General features: G+C 36.9%; 1 protein-coding gene across 1 annotated transcript in view; it reads left to right on the plus strand.

Annotated features, from left to right (window-relative positions):
- KNL1 (kinetochore scaffold 1) overlaps nt 1–24,326 on the plus strand; it is a 111,497-nt gene that overhangs the window by 39,128 nt on the left and 48,043 nt on the right. The window contains 3 exon segments of the mRNA XM_069105749.1: nt 4,542–4,579; nt 18,052–18,104; nt 24,035–24,326. The exon segment at nt 24,035–24,326 is cut by the window's right edge and continues 790 nt beyond it. Of these exon segments, the coding sequence (XP_068961850.1) occupies nt 4,542–4,579; nt 18,052–18,104; nt 24,035–24,326 (383 nt within the window).

Here is a 24,326-nt window from a genome sequence, read left to right on the forward strand (position 1 = left end):
GTTTGTATTAGATTTGCTTCCCAGTAATCACTCCCTACTCTTACCAAATATTATCCTTCTATAGAGCAGAAAAAGGAAATATTTAAGCAAAACTTACTGATATAGAGTATGAAACATTCTCTACTTGTGGTCCCTCAAGATTAATCTGAAAAACAAAAAACTATTTCTTTTACAGTATTCAACAAGCAGACTTATATGTAGTACCTACATACCTTGACTTATATGCAGTTTAAATATGGACAATAAAAGGTTTAAAATATTTTACTCTGAATACATATAGAAAATGAGGATTCACTTGATTGGAACAGTAATGAATCCTAAATTTTCTCTGGTAGATGCTCCACTTTAAAATTTGAACAATGTTGCCCGATGGCTATCTAGAGTATGTTCTGGCTTCTCTACCTGCTTTCCCTTATCCTTAACAACATCTCAGCCTACTTCACAGTCATACTGAGCTCTAAGGTCCCCATAGTGCTTTAGTGCTGCTATTTCCCTCCATCTATTTATTGTCCTTATAGTCTACTGAGACCTCATTTGCTATGAAGAGATAGGTCTTTTCTAATATCTACAGAATTCTGGGGATCTCAGTCACTCAGAATCTGGAGGTAGAAGAGAAGATGGCCATTAGGAGAGAGTGTAATATTGATGATTCACTTTTGGATAGAAATGCCTCTGCTGAAGGTCCTGAAGAAACAGAAGCCACTGTAATCATTGGAGTTGACATGGTAATGAACCACCATCTACAAGAAACTAGGTTCACAAAAAACTCCTACAAAAAGTATACAAAAACTATATGAAATCAATCAAAAGGAAACTTAAAGAACAGAAAAAATAATAGCATTTTTGATGGGAGCTGCAGAACAAATTAAATATATCCTAGTTTATATCAAAACCTATTAGTACTTTATGGGCAAAAACATGAATCCAGGTGGTATGGTGGGTTTATTAGACTTTTTTTTTTAATTCTTTAATTTATTAATTTGTTTGTTTCCTTTTAGTTTACAGGATTCAATTCCACAATTCCTTGAATTTCACATTTTGTCCCCTTCCCTCCCCCCCCCATGGCGGCTTATAGTCAAGTATAGGATCTGTAAATACTTTCACATTATACATCGGTCAGGTTATAAGGACAGATTGTACCAGCTGGAATGAAAAATGGTAAAGAGGACATAAAATCAAATAAGAGAACGAAAAAGATCAGGTATTTTGCTTCCACCTGGATATAAACTTAGTTCTTTCTAGTTCTTTCTCTGGGTGCACGTTTTTCTCTCCATCATGCGTCTTTTGGGATTGACTTATATCCCTGCATTGCTGAGAAGAGTCCAGTCTATCAAAGTTGGTCATCACACATACATTGTGTCTGTAATTGTGTACAAATTTCTCCTGGTTCTACTCTTCTCACTCAGCATCAGTTCTTTTAAGCCTCTCCAGGTAAATATGAAGACTGCCTGCTCCCCGTTTCTTATAGCGCAATAGTATTCCATAACATGCATATACCACAACTTGTTCAGCCATTCCCCAATTGATGGGCACCCCCTTAATTTCCAATTCTTTGCCACAACAAAAAGAGCTGCTATAAACATTTTTGTACATATGGATCTTTCTCCCATTTCTATGATCTCTTTGGGATATAACCCTAGGAGTGGTATTGCTGGATCAAAGGGTATGAAAGTATTTATAGCCCTTTGGGCATAATTCCAGATTGCTCTCCAGAAAGGCTGGATCAGTTCACAACTCCACCAACAATGCATTAGTGTTCCAGTTTGCTCACATCCTCTCCAGCATTTGTCATTTTCCTGTTTTGTCATCTTAGCCAATCTGACTGGTAAGATGTGGTACCTCAGAGTTGTTTTTGATTTGCATTTCTCTAATCAATAGTGAATTAGAGCATTTCTTCATGTGCTTATAGATAGCTTTAATTTCTTTCTCTGAAAACTGCCTGTTCATATCCTTTGACCATTTATCAATTGGGGAATGACTTGTATTCTTATAAATTTGACTCAATTCTCTGTATATTTTAGAGGTGAGTCCTTTGTCAGAGACATAGGTTGTAAAGATTCTTTCCCAATTTCCCACCTCCCTCTTAATCTTGGTTAAATTGGCTTTGTTTGTACAGAAACTTTTCATTTTCATGTAGTCAAAATTATCCATTTTACATTTTATAATGTTCTCTAATTCCTGTTTAGTCATAAAGTCATTCCCTCTCCACAAGTCTGATAGGTAAACTATTCCTTGTTTTAGCAGACTGCTTACAGTATCAACCTTTATACCTAGATCATGAACCCATTTAGACTTGATTTTGGTATATGTTGTTAGATAATGGTCTATGCCCAGTTTCTGCCATACTATATTCCAGTTTTCCCAGCAGTTTTTGTCAAATAGTGAGTTCTTATCCCAGAAACCAGGATCTGGGGGTTTATCAAACAATACATTACTGTAGTCATTGACTTCTGAATCTCGTGTGCCTAATCTATTCCATTGATCCACTCCTCTATTCCTCAGCCAGTACCAAGTAGTTTTGATGACTGATGCTTTATAGTACAGATTGAAATCTGGTGTAGCTAGTCCACCTTCCCTAGCATTTCTTTTCATTAATTCCCTTGATATTCTGGATCGTTTATTCTTCCAGATGAATTTTGTTACTATTTTTTCTAACTCTATAAAGTAGTTTTTTGGTAAATTAATTGGTATGGCACTAAATATATAATTTAATTTAGGTAAAATTGTCATTTTTATTATATTAGCTCGACCCAGCCATGAGCAATTGATATTTTTCCAATTAGTTAGATCTGGCTTTATTTGTGTGAAAAGTGTTTTGTAGTTATGATCATACAGGTCCTGGGTTTGTTTTGGCAGGTAGATTCCCAAATATTTTATAATGTCTACAGTGACTTTAAATGGGATTTCTCTTTCTACTTCTTGCTGTTGAATTTCATTGGAAATATATAGGAATGCCGAGGATTTATGTGGGTTTATTTTATATCCTGCAACTTTGCCAAATTTATTTATTGTCTCAAACAGTTTTTTACTTGATTCTCTAGGATTCTCTAAGTATATCATCATATCATCTGTGAAGAGTGATAGCTTGGTCTCTTCTTTGCCTAACTTGATTCCTTTGATTTCTTTTTCTTCTCTAATTGCTACTGCTAACATTTCTAGTACCGGGTTTATTAGACTTTTGTGAGAGTGGGATGATTCAGTTTTGATTTTCTTTATGGATGATGTAGAATGGAGAAATATTAACAAATTTAGCCAACTACTTTGGATCACCTCTTTGGATAACTGGCATCTGCTTTTTATCACCCATGTAACACCAATAATTAGACACACTTTAAACTGATGTCATCTTGATCCTTGTTAATTTTTTTAACCTTCATTTTTTTGAAGTAGAGGGTTGTTTTTTAAAAAGTTACCGGTATGTAGATTGTCTAAAATAAAGTGCATTTTAAACATGTTTGTGAGAATTTCTTTTGGTCTGATGTTCTTAAAGCTCAAATTATAATGATTTGATATAGGCAGTATGCTTCGTAGAGATGACTCTGGACCTAGGTTACTTTTCTGCATGACTGTCTTCAGATAGAACTTTATAAAGCTGACTGCTTATGAGACTGTTAGTCTAAATTCTACCTGCTAGTAAAATCTGAGTTTAGTATCAGGAGACTCACCCATAGACATGCCAGTAATATGAAATGGACCTTTCTTCATTCCATTTCAATGTCTATAAGCTAAAGTAGAGTTAAGTCTAGAAGAGATTACCCAAATTGAATAAAAGGAAACCCATGTACATTTTTTTTAATGTACAGTGGTTTTGAAACAGTCAGCATCAACTTATCAACTTGGGCCCCCTTCATTTACTCTCCATAGTCAGCAAATGTAGTAGAAATTAAATGGTTCACTGTACAAAATTTTTCTGTAATCATATATTATATCCTGTAACTACCTGTAATAGATGAGTCTTTCAAGGAAAAACATAGAATATGTGTGTGCATAAATAAATATGTATATATACATATGCATATGTGTCTGTTAACATCCGTGCTGTATATACTTCAGTAAAGTTTTTAATGACTACTCTGTGCTCTTTTTAAAAAAAAATTTAAATTTATTTATTTACTTTTAGTTTACAACATTCAGTTCCACAATCCTTTGAGTTCCAAATTTTCTCCCCCTCCCCCCCATGGTAGCATGCAATCAAATATAGGATCTACAAATACCTTCACATTAAACATTAGTCAAATTGTAAAGAAGGATTATAACCAATGTAATGAACAGTGAGAAAGAAGAAACAAAACAAAAAAAAGTAAGAGCAAGTAGTTTGCTTCAATCTGCTTTCAGACTCTGTAGTTCTTTCTCTGGATGTGGATATCTCTTTCTATCATGAGTCTTTTGGAGTTGTCTTATAACCTTGCATTGCTGAGAGGAGCCCAGTCTGTCAAGGTTAGTTGTCACACATACTACTCTGTGCTCTTAATGTTTAATGCAAGTTATGATTCTGTATATTTTTATGAAGCGTGATAAAATTGCTTTTATTTAATTTTTAGAGCTAAAAGAACAGAAGATAATCAATGTGAGATCATTGGTGAGTATGAAAAAGTAGAGATCCTTAGCACGTAACTGTTAATCTGGATATACTATATGTAGAAAAATCCTGGGTTATTGGGATGAGGCATTATGTTGAGAACCTTCTTGCTCCATAGATTCAGTATGATATGTAAGTAAGGATATTAACGATAGTCAGCTATTAATTCAGTATGCACAATTAAACTGTCAAAGAAATTTTTTAAGGTATGTATTTAACCTATAGGGTTTTTTTACATAATATGCATAAATTAAAAAATAATACCAGTTAATTATATTAGAAAGCAGGATTCCTAACAAAGAAACCAAAAGGATATCAAGTCTGTTGTGTCACAAGTTATACCCTTCCACATCACGAGTTTCCCCATCATGGTTTTGATATATTTCAGGTTGGCATAAGAAATTAAATGGGAATTTTGGGGAGTTTTGCGGAAGCCACAGACAACACGCAAAGGCCAGCAGATAATACAGAAAAAGCTTAGAAACTCAGAAATGCATTATATATGTATATATACATATATGTATGGATGTTATACATACATATACACATACATACAAATACATACACACAGAGTATTTTATATTATCAACAGATTTCTTGTCTTGTACAGAGGGAGAGCCAAAAAATTTTATGCTGATTTTCCACATTGCAGAGGCACCATGCCCCTATCCCCTGTGTTGTGGAAGGAACAACTGTACTCATTTTTACATCTTACTTTGAATTCTATAAGTTAATTTAGATTCTTTGAAAGAGGGAAGAAATTTCAGAAAGTAGCACACTTAGGGACTATATATACCATCCTCTCAAAGATTTAAAGTTGAAGAATAATAGGAATATTCTATTTAACTTCAGTTTTCTCTAATGACCTATAGAGAGAATATGTAAAGTAATTTAGTCTCTAAACCACAAATTCTTTTTGCTGAATTAAAATCAGAACCCCAGATTACCTTTTGAAACCATGTCAGAATCAATTGTAATGCATAGGTAGAATAGGAAATAGAACATTGCAGTGGAAAGATCACTAGACTGACAGCCAGAAGACCTGTGTGCTAGTCCATTTTTGCCATTAACAAGTTAGCTCCATGAATTTTGGTAAATCACATCACCTCTCTAGGTCTGAGTTTCATTATCTGTAAAATAAGAGCTTCAATTAACTGCTTATCACTGATATGATTTGGGGCCTAATGGTCTTTCAATATGCTATTTTGTTTGTTTTGTTGTAGTAGACTTCCAAGAAGAAATGTGCTATTATGTCTATATTATCATTTGTTTTAAGGGCTTGTTGAGAAAATGTGTGTGAGACAGTGGAAGGGGTGCTAGATTTAGAGCCTAAAGAGCTGGACTCAAATGCCATCTCTGCTACTTAGTACCTGTCTGACCTTGGACTTAATTTCTCTGCACCCCTTATGGATCTATATCCATAATCCCATATCTGCTAGTGTATAAGTAATAATGAGATATGCAGATCAGTCATCATTGCTTTGTCTCTCTGTGTCTTCTAAGCATAGAGATTTTTTTTTTTTTGGTAAACACATTTTTTAAGATCCCAGTGAACATTTCTTTTCTCTATATCCCACACCACTGAAAATAAGAAAAACTAATCCCTTGTAACAAATATGCATAGTCAAGCAAAACAAATTTCCACATGGGCCATGTCCAAAATTGCATGTCTCATTATAAATCTTTACCTCTGCCGAGAGTCAGAGTATGCTTCGTCATCTGTCCTCTGGAATTATGGTTGGTCACTGTATTGACCACCCTTTCAAAGCTGTTAGTCTTTATGATGTTGTTGTTATTGTATAAGTTATTCTCCTGGTTCTGCTCACTTCATTGTGCATATGTCCTTCCAGATTTCTGTGAATTCTTTAATTTTAATCATTTAAATAATTTAATCATTTCTTATAGTGCAATAATATTCCATTACATTCATATACCACATTTTGTTTAGCTATTCCTTAATTGATGGGTGGGTAACCTTAATTTCCAATTCTTTACTATGACAAAAAAAAGCTGCTCTAAATATTTTTGTTCCTATAGGTTTTTTTTTTCTCTTTATGCAGTCTTTTTGGGCCCAGGCCAGCCTAGTATTTGTTATCATTGGGTTTAATGCCTTTTTGAGCATAGTTCCAAATTGCTTTCAAGAATGACTAATCCAATCCAATCCAGTTCAATAAACATGTGCCAGGCACTGTGCTAGGCATTGGAGATTCAATAAATTTTTTTTTTGTTTTGTTTTTTGGAGGGCAGTTGCGGTTAAGTGACTTGTCCAAGGTCACACGACTAGTTTTTGTGTTAAGTGTCTGGGGCTAGATTTGAACTTAGGTCCTCCTGACTCCAGGGCCAGTGTTCTATTCACTGTGCCACCTAGCCGCCCTTCCAATTAATTTTTTAAAAGACAGTCCATGTCCTTAAGAAGCTTGCAATTTAATGGGGGGAGGGGGGCAGGAAAGGACAACATACAAAGGAGATGGGAAAGTTGGGAATGGTGAGGAAGGAGAGATGCTGCAGGAAGTGGTAGGGTACTTGACTCAGAGGCATCTTATTCCATGGAGTTGAAACCAGGCAGAGTAACAAACACAACATTGCACTGAGAGCCCAATTTTTGCCTTCTATAAAGGAAGGCATTAGAAGGAGTTTGTTACTCACAGTCCAGTCAGAGGGAGGAGGAGGCTGAGGGAGTGGTGTTAGTCAAGGCTTGAATTAGTAGCATGGTGGTGAGTTTAGAAGTGATGAGCTTAACCTGGAGGTGACATCTTGTTCCTTGCAGTTGAAATCCAGCAGAGCAGCAGAGGCAAAGTGACTAGACCAGTTAATATCTCCCCCAGCAGTGCATTAATGTGTCTCTTTTCTGGAATTCCCTACAACATTTGTCATTTTCCTTTTTTGTCAACTTTACCAATTTGATGGATGTGAGGTGAAAACTCAGAGCTACTTTAATGTGCATTTCTCTAAAACTGATTTGGAGCATTTTTTTCATGTGGATGTTGGTAGCTTGGATTTATTCTTTTGCAAACTGTTCTTACCCTTTGACTCTACTGGGGAATGGTTCTTCTATATTTGAATCATTTCCTTCTATATCTTTATCAGAGAAACTTGCTTCAAAGATTCTTCCCACTATTTCCCTTCTGATTTTATCTGCATTAATTTTGTTTGCACATATACTTTTAAATTTTATGTAATGAAAATTATCCATTTTCTTTCTATCTCATTTCGTCATGAACTCTTCTGCCTATGGATCTTGATTTCTTTTTTGATTCTCTGATAGGTGATGTGACCTTTTACATGTAACTTGTATTTCCATTTAGAGTTTATGTGTGTATAAGGTGTTAAATTATAAGATTTTAGTCTGAATATAATTTCTGCCTATTTTCCTGTTTTCCCAGGAGTTTTTGTCAGATGGTGAGCCTTTACCTCAATTGTGGGGTCTTTAGGTTTACTGAACCACAAGGTTGTCAGAGGTTTATCTACTTTTGTATATTGTATTTTTAACCTGTTCCACTGTATCTCTATTGTTTAACTATTTATCAATTGAGGAATAACTTGTATTTTCATAAATTTGACTCAGTTCTCTACATACTTGAGAAATGAGACCTTTATTAGAGAAACTAGCTGTAAAATTTCCCCCTAGTTTCTTCTAATCTTGCCTGCATTGGTTTTGTTTATGCAAATTCTTTTTAATTTAATGTAAGAAAATTATCCATTTTACTTTCTGTGGTCTTCTGTGTTTTTCATTTGGTCATAAATTCTTCCCTTGCATGTAAAATTTTCCTTGCTCCCCTAATTTTCTTATTATAGTTTTTCTAATATTGAACCAACCCTGCATTCCTGTTACAAATTCACCTTGGTCGTAGTATATTATCTTTTTGATATTTTGATGAAGTCTCTTTGTTAGTATTTTATTTAATATTTTTTGTCAATATTCAGTAGGGATTTGGGGCTATAGTTTTTCTTCTTTGTTGTGACTCTCCTAGTTTAAATGTTAAAATCATTTTTTATCTTTGATGGAAATTGAAAGGATCCCTTCTGTCCCTATTTTTACAAGGAGTTATATTAGAATTATTGATAGGATTCATTTGTAAATCCTTCTGGTACCAACTTTTCTTTTCTCCTCTAGTAGTTCATTTATGCTTTGTTCATTTATTGAGATCGGATTACTAAAGTTCTCTATTCTTTGTTTTGTTAATTTTTGTAAACGTTCGGCATTTTCTTTTAAGTTACTGATTTTATTTGACATAAAATCAGACAAAAACATTTCTAATAATTATTTTTTATTATGAACTTGAACTCCAGAAAACTTAAATAAACAGCAGAACACAAGAAGAGAATCATATATGAAACTATGAATCCTCATTTTATACTGCTTATTATATACATGTAGATGTATATATACACATTTATATATATGTATATTCTTATGTTACTTTCAAAACTGTCATGCTTGTCTGAACTTCCTTCTCTTCACTTCTTTGCATTTATAAAAATATTTCAATTGCCCTCTATTTTTTTGGTAGCACTATTGCTAACTACCCATCTCCCCCTCTTAACTTAAAAATCATGAAAAAGAGGGAAAAAAACTATCCTGAAACAAGTATAACCAAGCAAAACAAATCATCACAGTGACTATGTCTAACAAAGTTATTTCTTTCCGCACCTTGATTGCATCATCTCTCAGGGGTTGGGTAACATGCTTCATCCTAAATCCTCTGTAGGCAATGTTGGTTTGTTATATTCATCAGAATTCTTAAGTCTTTCAAAGTTCTTTTTCTTTACAATGCTGTAATTATATAAATTGTTCTTCTGATGATTCTCACAGCAGTCCACAGATGGTAAAGGGGTCACACAGCTGGTTAGAATGAGACTACAGGTATCCCTTTGTTGGCACTGGGGGCAGGACTCTGTTGCATTGCCCATATATAGATATAGGTTGCAGCCCCAGGACAAGTTGGAGCACACAAGATCTTGCAGCTGCAGGGGCACAGGGACCCTGGTCATAATCCCAGGGCAAAAAAAACAAAACAAACTTATGGTCACTCATAGACCAGAGCAGAGGCTAGGAGAGTAGTAAACACATGGATCCTTAGATCATTAAGTCTTAGAAGAACTGAAAATTTCCAGACCCCCCAGAATAGTTCTGAAAATAGCTGCACAAAAAACCTAAAGCTTGGGTCAGTGTCCCCTCCACTCTGGGAGCAGAGCCTAACTTTAACAAAAGTTAAAAGTCAAGAAATAGACTGGAAAAATCAGCAAACAAGAAAAAAAGAATCTGATCATAAGAAGTTACTATGGTGAAGGGAAGTGTAGTGCCAATACAGTATTCATAGCACCAATGGCAACTGTGAATATGCCAGCATAGTGCTCAATCACAAAATATAACAGACTCCATATAGAAGACAGAAGCAAAACTTTATTCAGACACCAGAGAGCCACACCATCCTTTAGCCTTCCCACAAACCAACACTTACAAGCCTAGCTATCTACTTGCCTGCCATCTTCTCTCTCCCACAATCTAACTGCTCTGACTCCCAGCTTCCTGTGGACTCTGTTCCACACTTCAGCAAACTCCTCCCAACACAGGTTCCATGTGATTACATTCAGCCTATTAGGGGGCAGGGAAGATCTTGAAATTACCATTACCATTACAGGAAGATAAAAACACAAACTCAGAAGACTACTAAGTCAAAATTGCTACATCCAAAGCCTCAAAATAAAATATGAATTGGTCTCTGGCCCCAAAAGAATTTCTGTAAGAGCTCAAAAAGGATTTTTAAAAATCAAATAAGAAAGGTAGAGGAAAAATTGGGAAAAGAAATGGGAATAATGCAAGAAAATCATGAAAAAAAATCAACAGCTTGGTAAGGGAGGCACCAAAAAATGGTGAAGAAAATAACACCTTAAAAAACAGAAGTAACCAAATGATGAAAGAGACACAAAAATCCACTGAAGAGAAAAACTCCTTAAAAAGCAGAATTGGCCACATGAAAAAACATGTACAAAAATTCATTGAAGAAAATAATTCCTTAAAAAATAGAATTGGATAGGGACAGCCAGGTGGCTCAGCGAGTAAGAGCACTGGCCCCAGTGTTGGGATGACCTGGGGGATCAAATCCAGGCTCAGATACTTAGCACCACACCCAGAAATAACTGGCCGTGTAACCTTGAGCAAGTTGCTTAATCCCAATTGCTTTAAAAAAAAAAAATAGAATTGGAGAAATGTAAAAGAAGGTACAAAAATTCACTGAAGAAAAAAATTCCTTAAAAATTAGAATTGGGCAAGTGAAAGATAATAACTTGATGAGACATCAAAAAACAAAATCAAAAGAATGAAAAAATAGAAGAAAATATGAAATATCTCATTGGAAAAACAACTGACTTAGAAAATAGATTGGGGAGAGAGAATTTAAGAATTGTTACACTCCCTGAAAAGCCATGATGTAAAAAAAAAGAGAGCCTAGATATTATATTTCAAGAAATTACCAAAGAAAACTGCCCTGATATTCTAGAACCACAGGATAAAACAGAAGTTGAAAGACTCCACCTATCACCTCCTAAAAGAGGTCCCAAAATGAAAACCAGGAATATTGTAGCCAAATTCCAGAGCTCCCAGGTCAAGGAGAAAATATTGCAAGCAGCCAGAAAGAAACAATTCAAATATTGTGGAGCCATGGTCAAGATAACACAAGATTTAGCAGCTTCTAAAGTATTGGAGAGCTTGGAATATGATAGAGGAGCTAGGGTTAGACCCAGAATAGTCTACCTAGCAAAACTGAGTATTGAACCTTCAGGGGGAAAAAAAATAGATATTCAATCAAATAGAGGGCTTTCAAGCATTCCTGATGAAAAGACCAGAGCTTAATAGAAAATTTGACTTTCAAATATGAGACTCAATAGAAGCATAAAAAATTAAATCATAAAGGGATTCAGCAAGAAATCATAAGGGATTAAATAATTTTAAAACTGTTTACATTCTCACATGGGAAGATGATACTTGTAATACCTAAGAACTTTATTGTTCTTAGAGCAATTAGGAGTATACATAGAGTGCATGGGTATGAGCTGAGTATTGATGGAATGATATCTTTTAAAAATAAAATTAAGGGATGAGAAAGAGGAAAGGATTGGGAGAAAGGGAAAGGGAGGAGCACAATGGGTAAATTACCTCACATAAAAGAGGCATAAAAACCTTTTATAGTGGAGGGGAAGATATTCTTATCAGAATTGGCTTAAAGAGGGAATAACATACACACTCAGTTATAGAAATCTGTCTTACCCTACAGGAAAGTAGGAGGAGAAGGGCATAAAGGAAGGGGGGAGAGGGAGCTGATAGAAGGGAAGACAGATTGGGAGAGGTGGTAGTCAAAAGCCGAAGATTTTTTTTTATATATTTTTTTATTTTAGTTTCTTTTTTTTCCCTTTTTTTAAATGCTTTATTAGCTTCTGATTTACATCATTCATTTCCGCCAGATTTTGAGTTACAATTTTCTCCCCGTTTTTCCCCTACCCACTGCCCCAAAATAGCAGTCCCACAGGATATCCCCTCCTCCAATCTGCTCTCTCCCATATTTTCTCCTACACCCCTTTCGACTTTTCCAGTGGATCTCTATGCCCCAGTGCCTGTATATCTTATTTCCCAATTACATGTAAAATAGTATTAATTATAATACATACATACATAAAAATATATTTGAGTGTTTGATTTTAAAACTTTGAATTCCAGATTCATTCCCTTCCTCACTTGTCTCCCACCCTTACTGGGAAGATAAGTAGTTCAGTATAGGTTGTACATGTGTAGCTAATGCAAAACAATAACATAGTAGACATATTGTAAAAGACTGACTATATTTCCCTCCCTACTATCCCACCTCCCACTTGTTCTATTCTCTGCTTTGATCCCATCCCTTTTCAAAAGTGGGTGCTCCTAACTTCCCTCCCCCCCAGCCTGCCCTCCCTTCCATCATCCCCCCTCTAATTCCCCTTTCCCCCCTACTCTCCTGGAGGGTGAGATACCCTATTTAGTGTGTATTTCATTCCCTCCTCAAGCCAAATTCATTGGGAATAAGGTTGACCCATTCCCTTTTGCCTTCCTATTCTTCCCCTCCATTGTAACCATTTTCCCTTGCCTCTTCTATATGAGATAGTTTACCCCATTCTGTCTCTCCCCATCTCCGCGCATTATATTCCTCTCTCACCTCTTAATTTCACCTTTTAAGTATCATCCCTTCCTGTTAAATTGGTCCTGTGCCCTCTATCTATGTATACGTATAAACATATATACACATATTCACATATGTATTCATATGCCCATATACCCTCATATATATATATATTTATATATTTATATTCCCTTCAACTACTGAGAAAAGTTTCATAAGTTACAATTACTGTTTTTTTCTGTGTAGGAATGTTAATAGTTCAACTTTGATAAGTTCCTTATGATATCTTTTCCCTGTTTATCTTCTCATGCTTCTCTTGCTTCTTGTATCTGAATGTCAGATTTTCTATTCAACTCTGGTTTTTTCATCAAGAATGCTTGAAAGTCTTCTATTCCACTGAATGACCATATTTTCCCCTGAAACATGATACTCAGTTTTGCTGGGTAGGTGACTCTTGGTTTTAATCCCAGCTCCTTTGACCTCCAGAATATCATATTCCAAGCCCTTCAATCCCTCAGTGTAGAAGCTGCCAGATCCTGGGTTATCCTGATTGTGTTTCCACAATATTCAAATTGTTTCTTCCTGGCTACTTGTAATAGTCTCTCCTTAATCTGGGAATTCCGGAACCTGGCTATAATATTCCTAGCAGTTTTCTTTTTTGGGATCTTTTTCAGGAGGTGATCAGTGGATTCTTTCAACCTCTATTTTGTCCTCTGGTTCTAAAACATCGGGGCAGTTTTCTTTGAGAACTTCCTGGAGGATTATTTCTAGGTTCTTATATTTATCATGGCTTTCAGGTAGTCCAATAATTTTTAAATTATCTCTCCTGGATCTGTTTTCCAGGTCAGTGGTTTTTCCCATGAGATATTTCACATTGCCTTCTATTCTTTCATTTGTTTGGATCTGTTTAACAGCATCTTGATTTCTCATAAAGTCATTAGCTTCCATTTGCTGCAATCTAATTCTGAAGCAATGTTTCTCCTCATTGAGCTTTTGAGATTCTTTTTCCATCTGGCAGATTCGGCTTTTTAAGGCATTCTTCTCCTCATTGCCTTTTTGAGCCTCTTTTGCCATTTGAGTTAGTCTATTTTTTTAAGCTCTGATTTTCCTCAGTCGGGCTGTTGACTCTCATTTCCTAATTTTCTTGCATTGTTCTCATTTTTCTTCCCAATTTTTTCTTCATTTCTCTTATCTGCTTCTTAAGGTCCTCTATGGCCTGTAACCAGCTCATATTTTTCTTTGGAGCTTTTGGCGCAGGAGTTCTGACTTCACTGTCTTCCTCCTGTTCCATGCTTTGCTCCTTTTTGTCCCCAAATAGAAGTCTAATGTTGGAATCTTCTGTCTGCTTTGTTTCCTTTGCCTGGTCATGTCTCCCCTCAGTCACTTGACCCCTGGGCTTTTTGCCACTGTAGGACTCTGCCACCAGACAGGGGAGCTTTCTTCCCAAACACTGGGGTTTTCTCAGCTGCTGGAGGTATTAGATGGGTGCCCTCTCTGAGGTCTCCACACGCTCTGGCAAGCTGGACACACACCCTAGAACCTCCACCCTAGACTACAATTCAGATCCAAGCAGGTTAAAGCAAGAGCAATTACCCCTCAGACTGGTGCTTGGTCCCCCTACACTCTGCAGGCCAGGAGCTGAAGCTGTCATGTGGCGCAGCTTCTCGCTCTGGGGGCAAGAGCCATGTACTCCCAGTTACTGGGTCCCAAAGTCCAGACTGCACTGACCTCTCATTTTGTCCTTTGCATCTATGTGTTGACAGATGTGGAAACAGCCACAGCTGCTGCTGATCTGGGGTCCCTCCAGGCAGTGGCTGTTCAGGCCCACCCTGGGGCTAAAGCCTTGGTGTGGTCCTGGGCTCGGCTACTAGAGTGCTGTGCTGGCCGATTCCTGCCAGCCTGCTGGGCCGTCCTCAGCGGGAAGTTAGCTTCTCTGTGTCATTTTCTGGGTTCTGCAGCTCCAAAGTTTGTTTAGAGTCCCCTTTTTACATGGATTGGGAAAGACAGAAATTGGAGTCCAGCAGATGTCCTGCTTCTACTCCGCCATCTTGACTCTGCCCCCCAGAATTCTGTCAAAAGCAGACCATTTTTGAGGGTGGACAGGATGAGAGAGAGTAGGATAAACAAGGAAAATTGGATTAAGGGAAATCCACATTAATCATAACTATAAAAAATGTACCAAGTTTCTCTGATAAATGTCTCATTTCTCAAATATATAGATTGCTGAGTCAAATTTATAAGAATATAAGTTATTCCCAAATTGATAAACTGTCAAAGGATATGAACATGTATTTTTCAGATGAAGTAATCCAAGCTATCTATGGTCATATGAAAAAATGTTCCAAATCACTATGGATTAGAGAAATGCAAATTAAAACAACTCTGAGGTACTATCCCTCACCTATCAGATTGGCTAATATGACAGAAAAGGAAAAATGACAAATGTTGGAGGGGATGTGGGAAAATTGAGACACTAATGCACTGTTGGTCGAGTTATGAACAGATCTAACCATTCTGGAGAGCAATTTGGAACTATGCCCAAAGGGCTATAAAACCTTTGACCCAGCCATACCATTACTAGATCTATATCCCAAAGAGAGAAAAAAAGGAAAAGGACCTATATGTACAAAAATATTTATAGAGCTCTTTTGGTGGTGCAAATCCTTGGAAACTGAGGAGATGTCCATCAATTGGGGAATGACTGAACAAGTTGTGCTATATGATTGTGATGGAATACTATTTTGTTATAAGAAATGATGAGCAGGATGCTCTCAGAAAAAACTTGGAAGAATTTACATTAACTTATGCAAAGTAAAATGAGCAGAATAAGTAGAACATTGTATGCAGTAACATCATTATTCAGTGATCAACTGTGAATATTTTAACTATTCTCAGCATATATAGTGATGCAAGACAATTCTGAAGGATCTATGCTTTTTTTTTTTTTGAAGGGGGAAGGCAGGGCAGTTGGGGTTAAGTGACTTGCCCAAGGTCACACAGCTAGTAAGTGTTAAGTGTCTGAGTCCAGATTTGAACTCAGCTCCTCCTGACTCCAGGACAGTGCTCTATTCATTGTACCACCTAGATGCCCCCTGAAGGATAAAAGAAAATGCTGTCCATCTCCAGAGAAGGAACTGATAGAGTCTGAATGCAAATCAAATTATATTTTTTCTTTATTTTTTGTCTGTTTTCTTTTGCAACATGACTAATATGAAAATATATTTTTGCATGACTGCATGTGCATAAACTATATATCTTCTCAAGGAAGGGAGTAGACAAGGAATATTTGGAACTCAGACTTTTTCGTTGTTTTATTTTTGGGTTTTTTGCTTTTTGGAGGGGGCAAGGCAAGGCAATTGGGGTTAAGTGACTTGCCTAAGGTCACAGGGCTAGTAAGTGTCTGAGGCCAGATTTGAACTCAGGTCCTCCTGACTCCAGGGTTGGTGCTCTATTCACTGTACCACCTACCTGTCCCCGGAAACTCAGACTTTTAAAAAATGCATGTTTTAAAAATTGTTTTTACATGTAATTGGGAAAAATATTAGAAAATTTAAAAATGAGGGGAGGTGAGAAAGATGATGGCCTCTCTCTTTTTAATTTGGCAGTGAAAGGGAGAGTAGATATAGAACAATAGCTGGAGGGAATGACAGGACTAATTGAAGGTTTTGGGGAAGGAGCCTGTAGATAAGGAGACACTGAAGATAAGAGAGAAGAGGAATGATTGATGGAATAAGTTCAGGGAAGATATTAGGTGTGATGAGATCAAAGGCACAGGTAGAAGAATCCTTGACAAGAAGACTTCTTCCTCAGAGACTGGAGGAAAAGAGAAGCAAATAAGGGTCTGTATAGAGAGGCACAAAATATGGAACACGTGAAAAGAGGGAGCTCAGTCTCTTTTCTTTGTAAAAAAGCAAGAAAATCTGCATAGAAAAAGCATATAGGAGATGCTGAAGAAAAGGTAGAGGCTTTTTCTAGGAGTTTGGCACTGAAATGGAGGAGAAATAGAGAATTTTGAAATTAACTGTGAACAGTACATTTTGATATGCAAACTGGGCCTGGTTCTGAAAACAAGGTCTTTGTGAAAATTGATTGTTCATTTCTATGTAATGCTCTTAGTATCCAAATTAACATGTTAGCAACCAATAGAACATATCTTATTACCAAAGTCAAAACATAGCATCAGAGACTTAACCTGTCTTGGTTGGGGGCGCATCTCATTATGGCATCCAATTCTGACTGGAGAAGACTCTCTTTGAAGGAAGATGAAATTTCCTGTAGACCAAAGCATGCAGAGGATCTGACTGCCTACCATAGGATGTTGAAGGAATAACAGAAGCAAGGAAGGTTTTCTCTGTAAAGTAAAAGATGGAGAAGACAGGAGAAAGTTCAGAATATCCCTGCAGGAAACTGGAATTATATTACATGAATTTGTAGTAGATATGGTTGCATGATCTCCACTGGAATTCAGCAGCACAGGAGTAGGAGTAAAGAAGACAGATAATGGGGGTGATCCAGGATTCAGTGTTGGCAGGATATGAATGATAGTGGTAGGCAATGTGGCCAAGAGAGTCCAGGCTTAAGAACAGTGTTTCTTTGAATTGGTCAATTAAAGAGTCTAGATTGTAAAGAAAGGAGAGTAGTCTAGAACAGGGTTAATATTCTGGAAGAAAGAGAGCTTGGAGGTTATAGCAAGTATGAAGTATAGATTTTGGAGTAGTAAGGAAGAGGTTGAGAGAGGAAATTATAAAAGAGGGAAATTTCAATCTACAAGATAATGGAGATGGCACAATTGTGGTAGGAATGAGAGATTAGAGGGAAGGACAGTCACCAACTCTGTGAATGGTATTACAGGTTTAAAGTCCTGGCTGGAGCTTAATCCACTCTGCTCCCTGACCCCACCCCCTAACTCCTTCCTAACCTACCATAATAGAAGATAGGAAAAAGAAAGGGGCAGAATGGTAAGGGGAATGAGCCTGTATTTGGTGTCATAGGACCTGGTTGAGTCCCTCCTGGAAATTTACTAGCTGTGTGATTGTGGACAAGTAGTTTCTTATCCCTAAACCTGTTTTTCCATTTGTAAAATGAGGCATAGGTGAGGTGCCACCTCTTATACAACGTTTTCCCTGATCCCCCATTTGTTAATGCCTTTTCCCTCTTCATCTTGTACTTTACTTATCTGTGTACATATTATATCTGCCCCAGTAATATGTAAGTACTTTAAAAGCATGAAGTGTCTGTATCTGTAGTATAGCATGTTTGTTAAATTGAATTCTTAGAACATGGGAACCATTGACTAGCATTTCTTTTTATTTTTATTGGTAGGAATGGAAACATTGCTTCGTGCTCCAATTCAGGTCCATTTGCAGCAGCCAGAGGTACAAATGTGTGAAGATATTTTCATATCTGAGATTTGATCAAATAGAAAACTTTTAACTGTAACTCTATTACTTTTAGAACTTTAGGTGTCAGGAGGATGAATGCATTGAAGCCTTTCCCCCAAGAATAAAATATTTGCTAAGTATTCTCGATTTTAAAAAGAAGCCTCATAAAATAATAATGCCATTGATCCATAATAATACAGCATGTTATGTTGTGGTAAATCATTGGTCCATTTTTTAATTCTCTTCTTAGGAAAATGCAGTAACAATTTTTCTTCTGAGTAGATTATCGGTATACACAGGCCCAGTTAGCATTTACAATATAGCCTATCTATGATTTAAAAAAAGAATGGACCCCCAACACAACTTTTGAGTAAGAACATTTTAATTCTTACCAAATATATTTCTACAAAGTTAGATTGCACTGAATTATAGGCTCATGTTTTTGAGTGATTGCTATTGTTTTTGCTGAGAGTTAATTTATACTGTATGCTTTCCAACTATAAATATACATTTTACTGACAGGGTCTTTCTTAGTCTTCTCCATATAGACATACCTGTTTTTTATAGTCCCTATATCAGTGCCAAGTCCTTGGGGGGAAAATAATAAAAACATATTGCCTACGCTGATGACTGTTCTTGATGTAAGTCAGATATACTGGTTCTGCACTTAACAGGAGGTGATTCATATTTTGCAAAAATTTTTACATTAATTTTTGTTACCTGAAATTAATTTGGGTTTATGCATTTTAATTTTTTAAGGTGGAATAATAAGGTATCATCACACAGTATTTATTAAGGTCATTGCAGTCCTAGAGAATTGCTTTATATTGAAAAAAGTTAAGCAAAAATTGTTCCTACCCTCTAGAGGCAAGTGAGGAAGTATGGAATAATTAAAAGATTACCAGCCTGTGTCCTAGTTCTGCCATTAACTAGTTGTATGAACTTGGGCAAATAACTTCTCTGAGCTTCAGTATCCTTAACTGCAGAATAAGGGGGTTGGCCTAATTGATTTCTAAGGCCTTTCTGGCACCAAGATTCTTTCATTCCGAAAATATAAATACGAAATTATTTTATGTGAAAATATAAATCTAAAATTTATATAACATATAGAAGTTGTAAGATTTAGTGTTATAGACAGGATGAGTTCTTTCCAATTTCCCACAGATCATGTCACCTTTTTGTGCTTTTAGTGCAGAAATTTGATTTTGAATTGTTTTGGAAGATTATTTTGGGAGTTATTTCCAAAGGCTCAAAAAGCAGAGAACCACATTGGCAAATTGCTTTGGCATAATCTGCATGCACATAGGATTTATTATGTTCTTTGCAGGCTTAGGTCATTGTTTTGTGTTGAATAAAAAAAGTTAAACAATTTTTTCCTGCCCTCCAGAGCAGTGTTCAATTCTAATAGAAACAGATTCCTGCAGGCTACATATTGAATTAGAAAACCACAAATTAGCATTATCTATGTTATATTGTCTATTTGTTTTGTTAGACATTTTCCATTACATTTATTTTTATTTTTTTGAAATGCTTTATTAACTTCATATTTACATCATTCATTTCTGCCAGATTTTGAGTTACAAATTTTCTCCCCGTTTTTCCCCTACCCACCTCCCCAAAATAGTCCCACAGGATATCCCCACCTCCAATCTGCTCTCTCCCATATTTTCTCCCATACCCCTTTTGATTTTTCCAGTGGATCTCTATGCCCCAGTGCCTGTATATCTTATTTCCCAATTACATGTAAAATAGTATTAATAATAATATATATATTTGAATATATGATTTTAAAACTTTGAATTCCAGATTCATTCCCTTCCTCCCTTGTCAACCACCCTTACTGGGAAGATAAGCAGTTTAGTATACGTTGGATATGTGTGGTTAATGCAAAACAATAACATAATAGATATATTGTAAAAGACTGACTATATTTCCCTCCCTCCTATCCCACCTCCCACTTGTTCTATTCTCTGCTTTGATCCCGTCTCTTTTCAGAAGTAGGTGCTTCCAACTTCCCTCCCCCCTGGCTTGCCCTCCCTTCCATCATCCCCCCTCTTATCCCCTTCCCCCCCTACTCTCCTGGAGGGTGAGATACCCTATTTAGTGTGTATTTCATTCCCTCCTCAAGCCAAATTCAATGGGAATAAGGTTGACCCATTCCCTTTTGCCTTCCTATTCTTCCCCTCCATTTTAACCATTTTTCCTTGCCTCTTCTGTATGAGATAGTTTATCCTATTCTGTCTGTCCCCATCTCCTCTCATTATATTCCTCTCTCACTTCTTAATTTCACCTTTTAAGTATCATCCCTTCCTGTTAAATTGGTCCTGTGCCCTCTATCTAATGTATATCTGTAAACATATATACACACATTCACATATGTATTCATATGCCCATATACCCTCATATATAAGACATATATATATATATTTGTATTCCCTTCAACTACTGAGAAAAGTTTCATAAGTTGCAATTATTGTTTTCCATGTAGGAAAATTAATAGTTCAACTTTGATAAGTTCCTTATGATATCTTTTCCCTGTTTACCTTCTCATGCTTCTCTTGCTTCTTGTATCTGAATGTCAAATTTTCTATTCAACTCTGGTTTTTTCATCAAGAATGCTTGAAAGTCCTCTATTCCACTGAATGACCATATTTTCCCCTGAAACATGATACTCAGTTTTGCTGGGTAGGTGACTCTTGGTTTTAATCCCAGCTCCTTTGACCTCCAGAATATCATATTCCAAGCCCTTCGATCCCTCAGTGTAGAAGCTGCCAGATCCTGGGTTATCCTGATTGTGTTTCCACAATATTCAAATTGTTTCTTCCTGGCTGCTTGTAATAGTCTCTCCTTAATCTGGGAATTCTGGAACCTGGCTATAATATTCCTAGCAGTTTTCTTTTTGGGATCTTTTTCAGGAGGTGATCAGTGGATTCTTTCAACCTCTATTTTGTCCTCTGGTTCTAAAACATCGGGGCAGTTTTCTTTGAGAACTTCCTGGAGGATTATTTCTAGGTTCTTATATTTATCATGGCTTTCAGATAGTCCAATAATTTTTAAATTATCTCTCCTGGATCTATTTTCCAGGTCAGTGGTTTTTCCCATGAGATATTTCACATTGCCTTCTATTCTTTCATTTGTTTGGATCTGTTTAACAGCATCTTGATTTCTCATAAAGTCATTAGCTTCCATTTGCTCCAATCTAATTCTGAAGCAATGTTTCTCCACATTGAGCTTTTGAGATTCTTTTTCCATCTGGCAAATTCGGCTTTTTAAGGCATTCTTCTCCTCATTGCCTTTTTGAGCCTCTTTTGCCATTTAAGTTAGTCTATTTTTTAAGCTCTGATTTTCCTCAGTTGGGCTGTTGACTCTCATTTCCTAATTTTCTTGCATTGTTCTCATTTTTCTTCCCAATTTTTTCTTCATTTCTCTTATCTGCTTCTTAAGGTCCTCTATGGCCTGTAACCAGCTCGTATTTTCTTTTGAAGCTTTTGGTGCAGGAGTTCTGACTTCACTGTCTTCCTCCTGTTCCATGCTTTGCTCCTTTTTGTCCCCAAATAGAAGTCTAATGTTGGAATCTTCTGTCTGTTTTGTTTCCTTTGCCTGGTCATGTCTCCCCTCAGTCACTTGACCCCTGGACTTTTTGCCACAGTAGGACTCTGCCACCAGACAGGGGAGCTTTCTTCCCAAACACTGGGGTTTTCTCAGCTGCTGGAGGTATTAGATGGGTGCTCTCTCTGAGGTCTCCACACACTCTGGCAAGCTGGACACACACCCCCAGCCCTCCACCCTAGACTACAATCCAGATCCAAGGAGGTTAAACTCTGCAGGCCAGGAACTGAAGCCGCCACATGGCGCTGGCTGGCTGTGCCAGCGTCTCAGTGGCTTCTCGCCCCAGGGGCAAAAGCCACGCACTCCCACTTACTGGGTCCCAAAGTCCAGACTGCACTGACCTCTCACTTTGTCCTTTACATCTCTGTGTTGATAAATCTCGAAACAGCCACAGCTGCTACTGATCTGGAGTCCCTCTGGCCGGTGGCTGGTCAGGCCCGCCCTGGGTCTAAAGCCTTGGTGTGGGGCTAGGCTGGGCTTGACTCCCAGAGCACTGCGCTGGCCGATTCCTGCTGGGCTGCATTGCTGTCCTTAATGGGAGGTTAGCTTCTATGTGTCGTTTTGTGGGTTGTGAAGCTCCAAAGTTTGTTTAGAGTCCCCTTTTTACATAGATTGGGGAAGGTGGAAGCTGGAGCAGCAGGGAGGTCCTGCTTCTACTCTGCCATCTTAACTCCGCCCCTCCAATACATTTTAATCTGGCCTGTCAGTTTGACACCTCTGCTCTAGAGAGTAGGAACTCTCTATTCTATATATGTGAATTTGGTGCTATGACATAATGGCTGTAAGTCATGATAACATGTTTATGTGTTGCTTTTTCTTTCCTCTTCTCCCACTTCTGCCTGGCCATTCCCCAGATATCTATAAAATACTCTAACTTATGACTTGAGTAATAGAGTATCTTTATATAAATTATGTATTAGTAATATTTATACTTCAAATCATTTTGAAGCAGTAATGTACCTACATTTTTCACATTCTTTTTGAAAATTATTTTACAAAACTAAGTAGATGGATTGTACTTAAGATTTTCTCTGAAAGTTTTGTGTTTTCCATTGACTACTTAACTATAGATAATATGAAATGGAATAAGTGAAGTGAACAGTTGTTTACATTCTCTTGCAACCCATAATCTATTTTGGTTTGGTTCCAGCCCCAGGAATATGTGTCTAAATGAGGGATAGAATGACCTAGTGCTTCTCAGATTAGATTCTTTTCCCATAATTAGAACTGTAGAGCTCAGCAAGGCAAAAAGCATTTATTAAGCACTTACTATGTGCCAGACTCTCTACTAAGTACTAGGGATACAAATACAAGCAAAAGGAAAAAAAGAACTGTCCACTGGGTATAAGATAACATATAAAAGGAAGGTGAAAGGAAGGGTAGGGGGTAAGAAGGAAGGGGTACCCATGGTATTAGAGGTCAAAAATAGAACCAGAAGAGAAGTAAAGGTTGGTCAGCCTGGGACCCTTCCCAAAATAGAGGCCGTAGGAGGAACTCAACAATGGGAAGGATTCAGGGAGGGAGTGAAGAAACAAGCATTTAGTAAGTGCCTTTTTTGCCAGCATTGTACAAATAACTCATTTTAGAGAAGAGAGGAAGAAGCCAACATGGTGGATGGATGTTCCAAGGTGAGGAGACCCCAGGGACAGAGGGAGGTTACAAGATAAGACTAGAGGTGAAGCATAATGTTCAAGTTCAGAAAGTCAGAAGCATAGCTCAGAGGAGAATGAAAATTGGTCTGCCTGGACTTTTCCCCAAAATGGAGTATAAATTTGATTCGTTTCTGTGGGTATATAGATGGGGGTTCAGTACCAACTAAGGTTCACTTCACTGTGTTTGATACCATATCAGACTAGTTATTCCAAATGACATTTGAAAACATTTTGACATTCTTATTAATAAATGGGATAAACATAGACAATAGGACAATTTGGATTTCATAGAATCCTTTAGTAAAATGAGATGCCATGTGACTAACAATTGCCATCTAATTTCTAATCATTATTGAAGATGCTTTTTATTTATAGTACATCCCACATGTTATGAATCATCATTTCATTTGTAACAATTCACTTCTCAATTTTATTAGAAAGTAAGTTCCATAAGAGCAGGGACTTTGTTGGCTTAAGTATTACTAGTACTTAGCACAGTACCTGGCACATAGTAAGCATTTAATAAATGGTAATTTTTTTCCTTCCTCTGTTCTTTGAGGCTTACACATTAAAATATCACCTTGGTACTATAGTTAGGAAAGATATAAAGCCTTTGGTATGTACAACTAAACACTAATTTGTTGTTTTTTGCATATATTACAGAGCTCAGATATGGAGCCTATTCATGAAAAAAAATATGGAAATGATCAAACAGTCATCTTCTCAGATGAAAATCAAATGGACTTGACAGCTAGTCACACTGTGATGATTACAAAAAGCCTCTTAAGTTGCCCTGAAATGGGAAAGCCCTTCAAAATAGACACCACTTCCTTTCTGGCCAGCTTAAAGTCCCACACTAAAGATCTACCCATGAACAAAGAATTTAATTTTTCAACTGATCCTGAAAAGATAGCTGATAAATGTTCTTTCCAGTCCAAGACAAGCACCTCTTCAG

The sequence above is a fragment of the Petaurus breviceps genome, unplaced genomic scaffold, assembly GCF_028583685.1.
Source record: "Petaurus breviceps papuanus isolate PSGF00001 unplaced genomic scaffold, PetGlider_PUasm1.0 77, whole genome shotgun sequence".
NCBI classification, from domain to species: domain Eukaryota; kingdom Metazoa; phylum Chordata; class Mammalia; order Diprotodontia; family Petauridae; genus Petaurus; species Petaurus breviceps.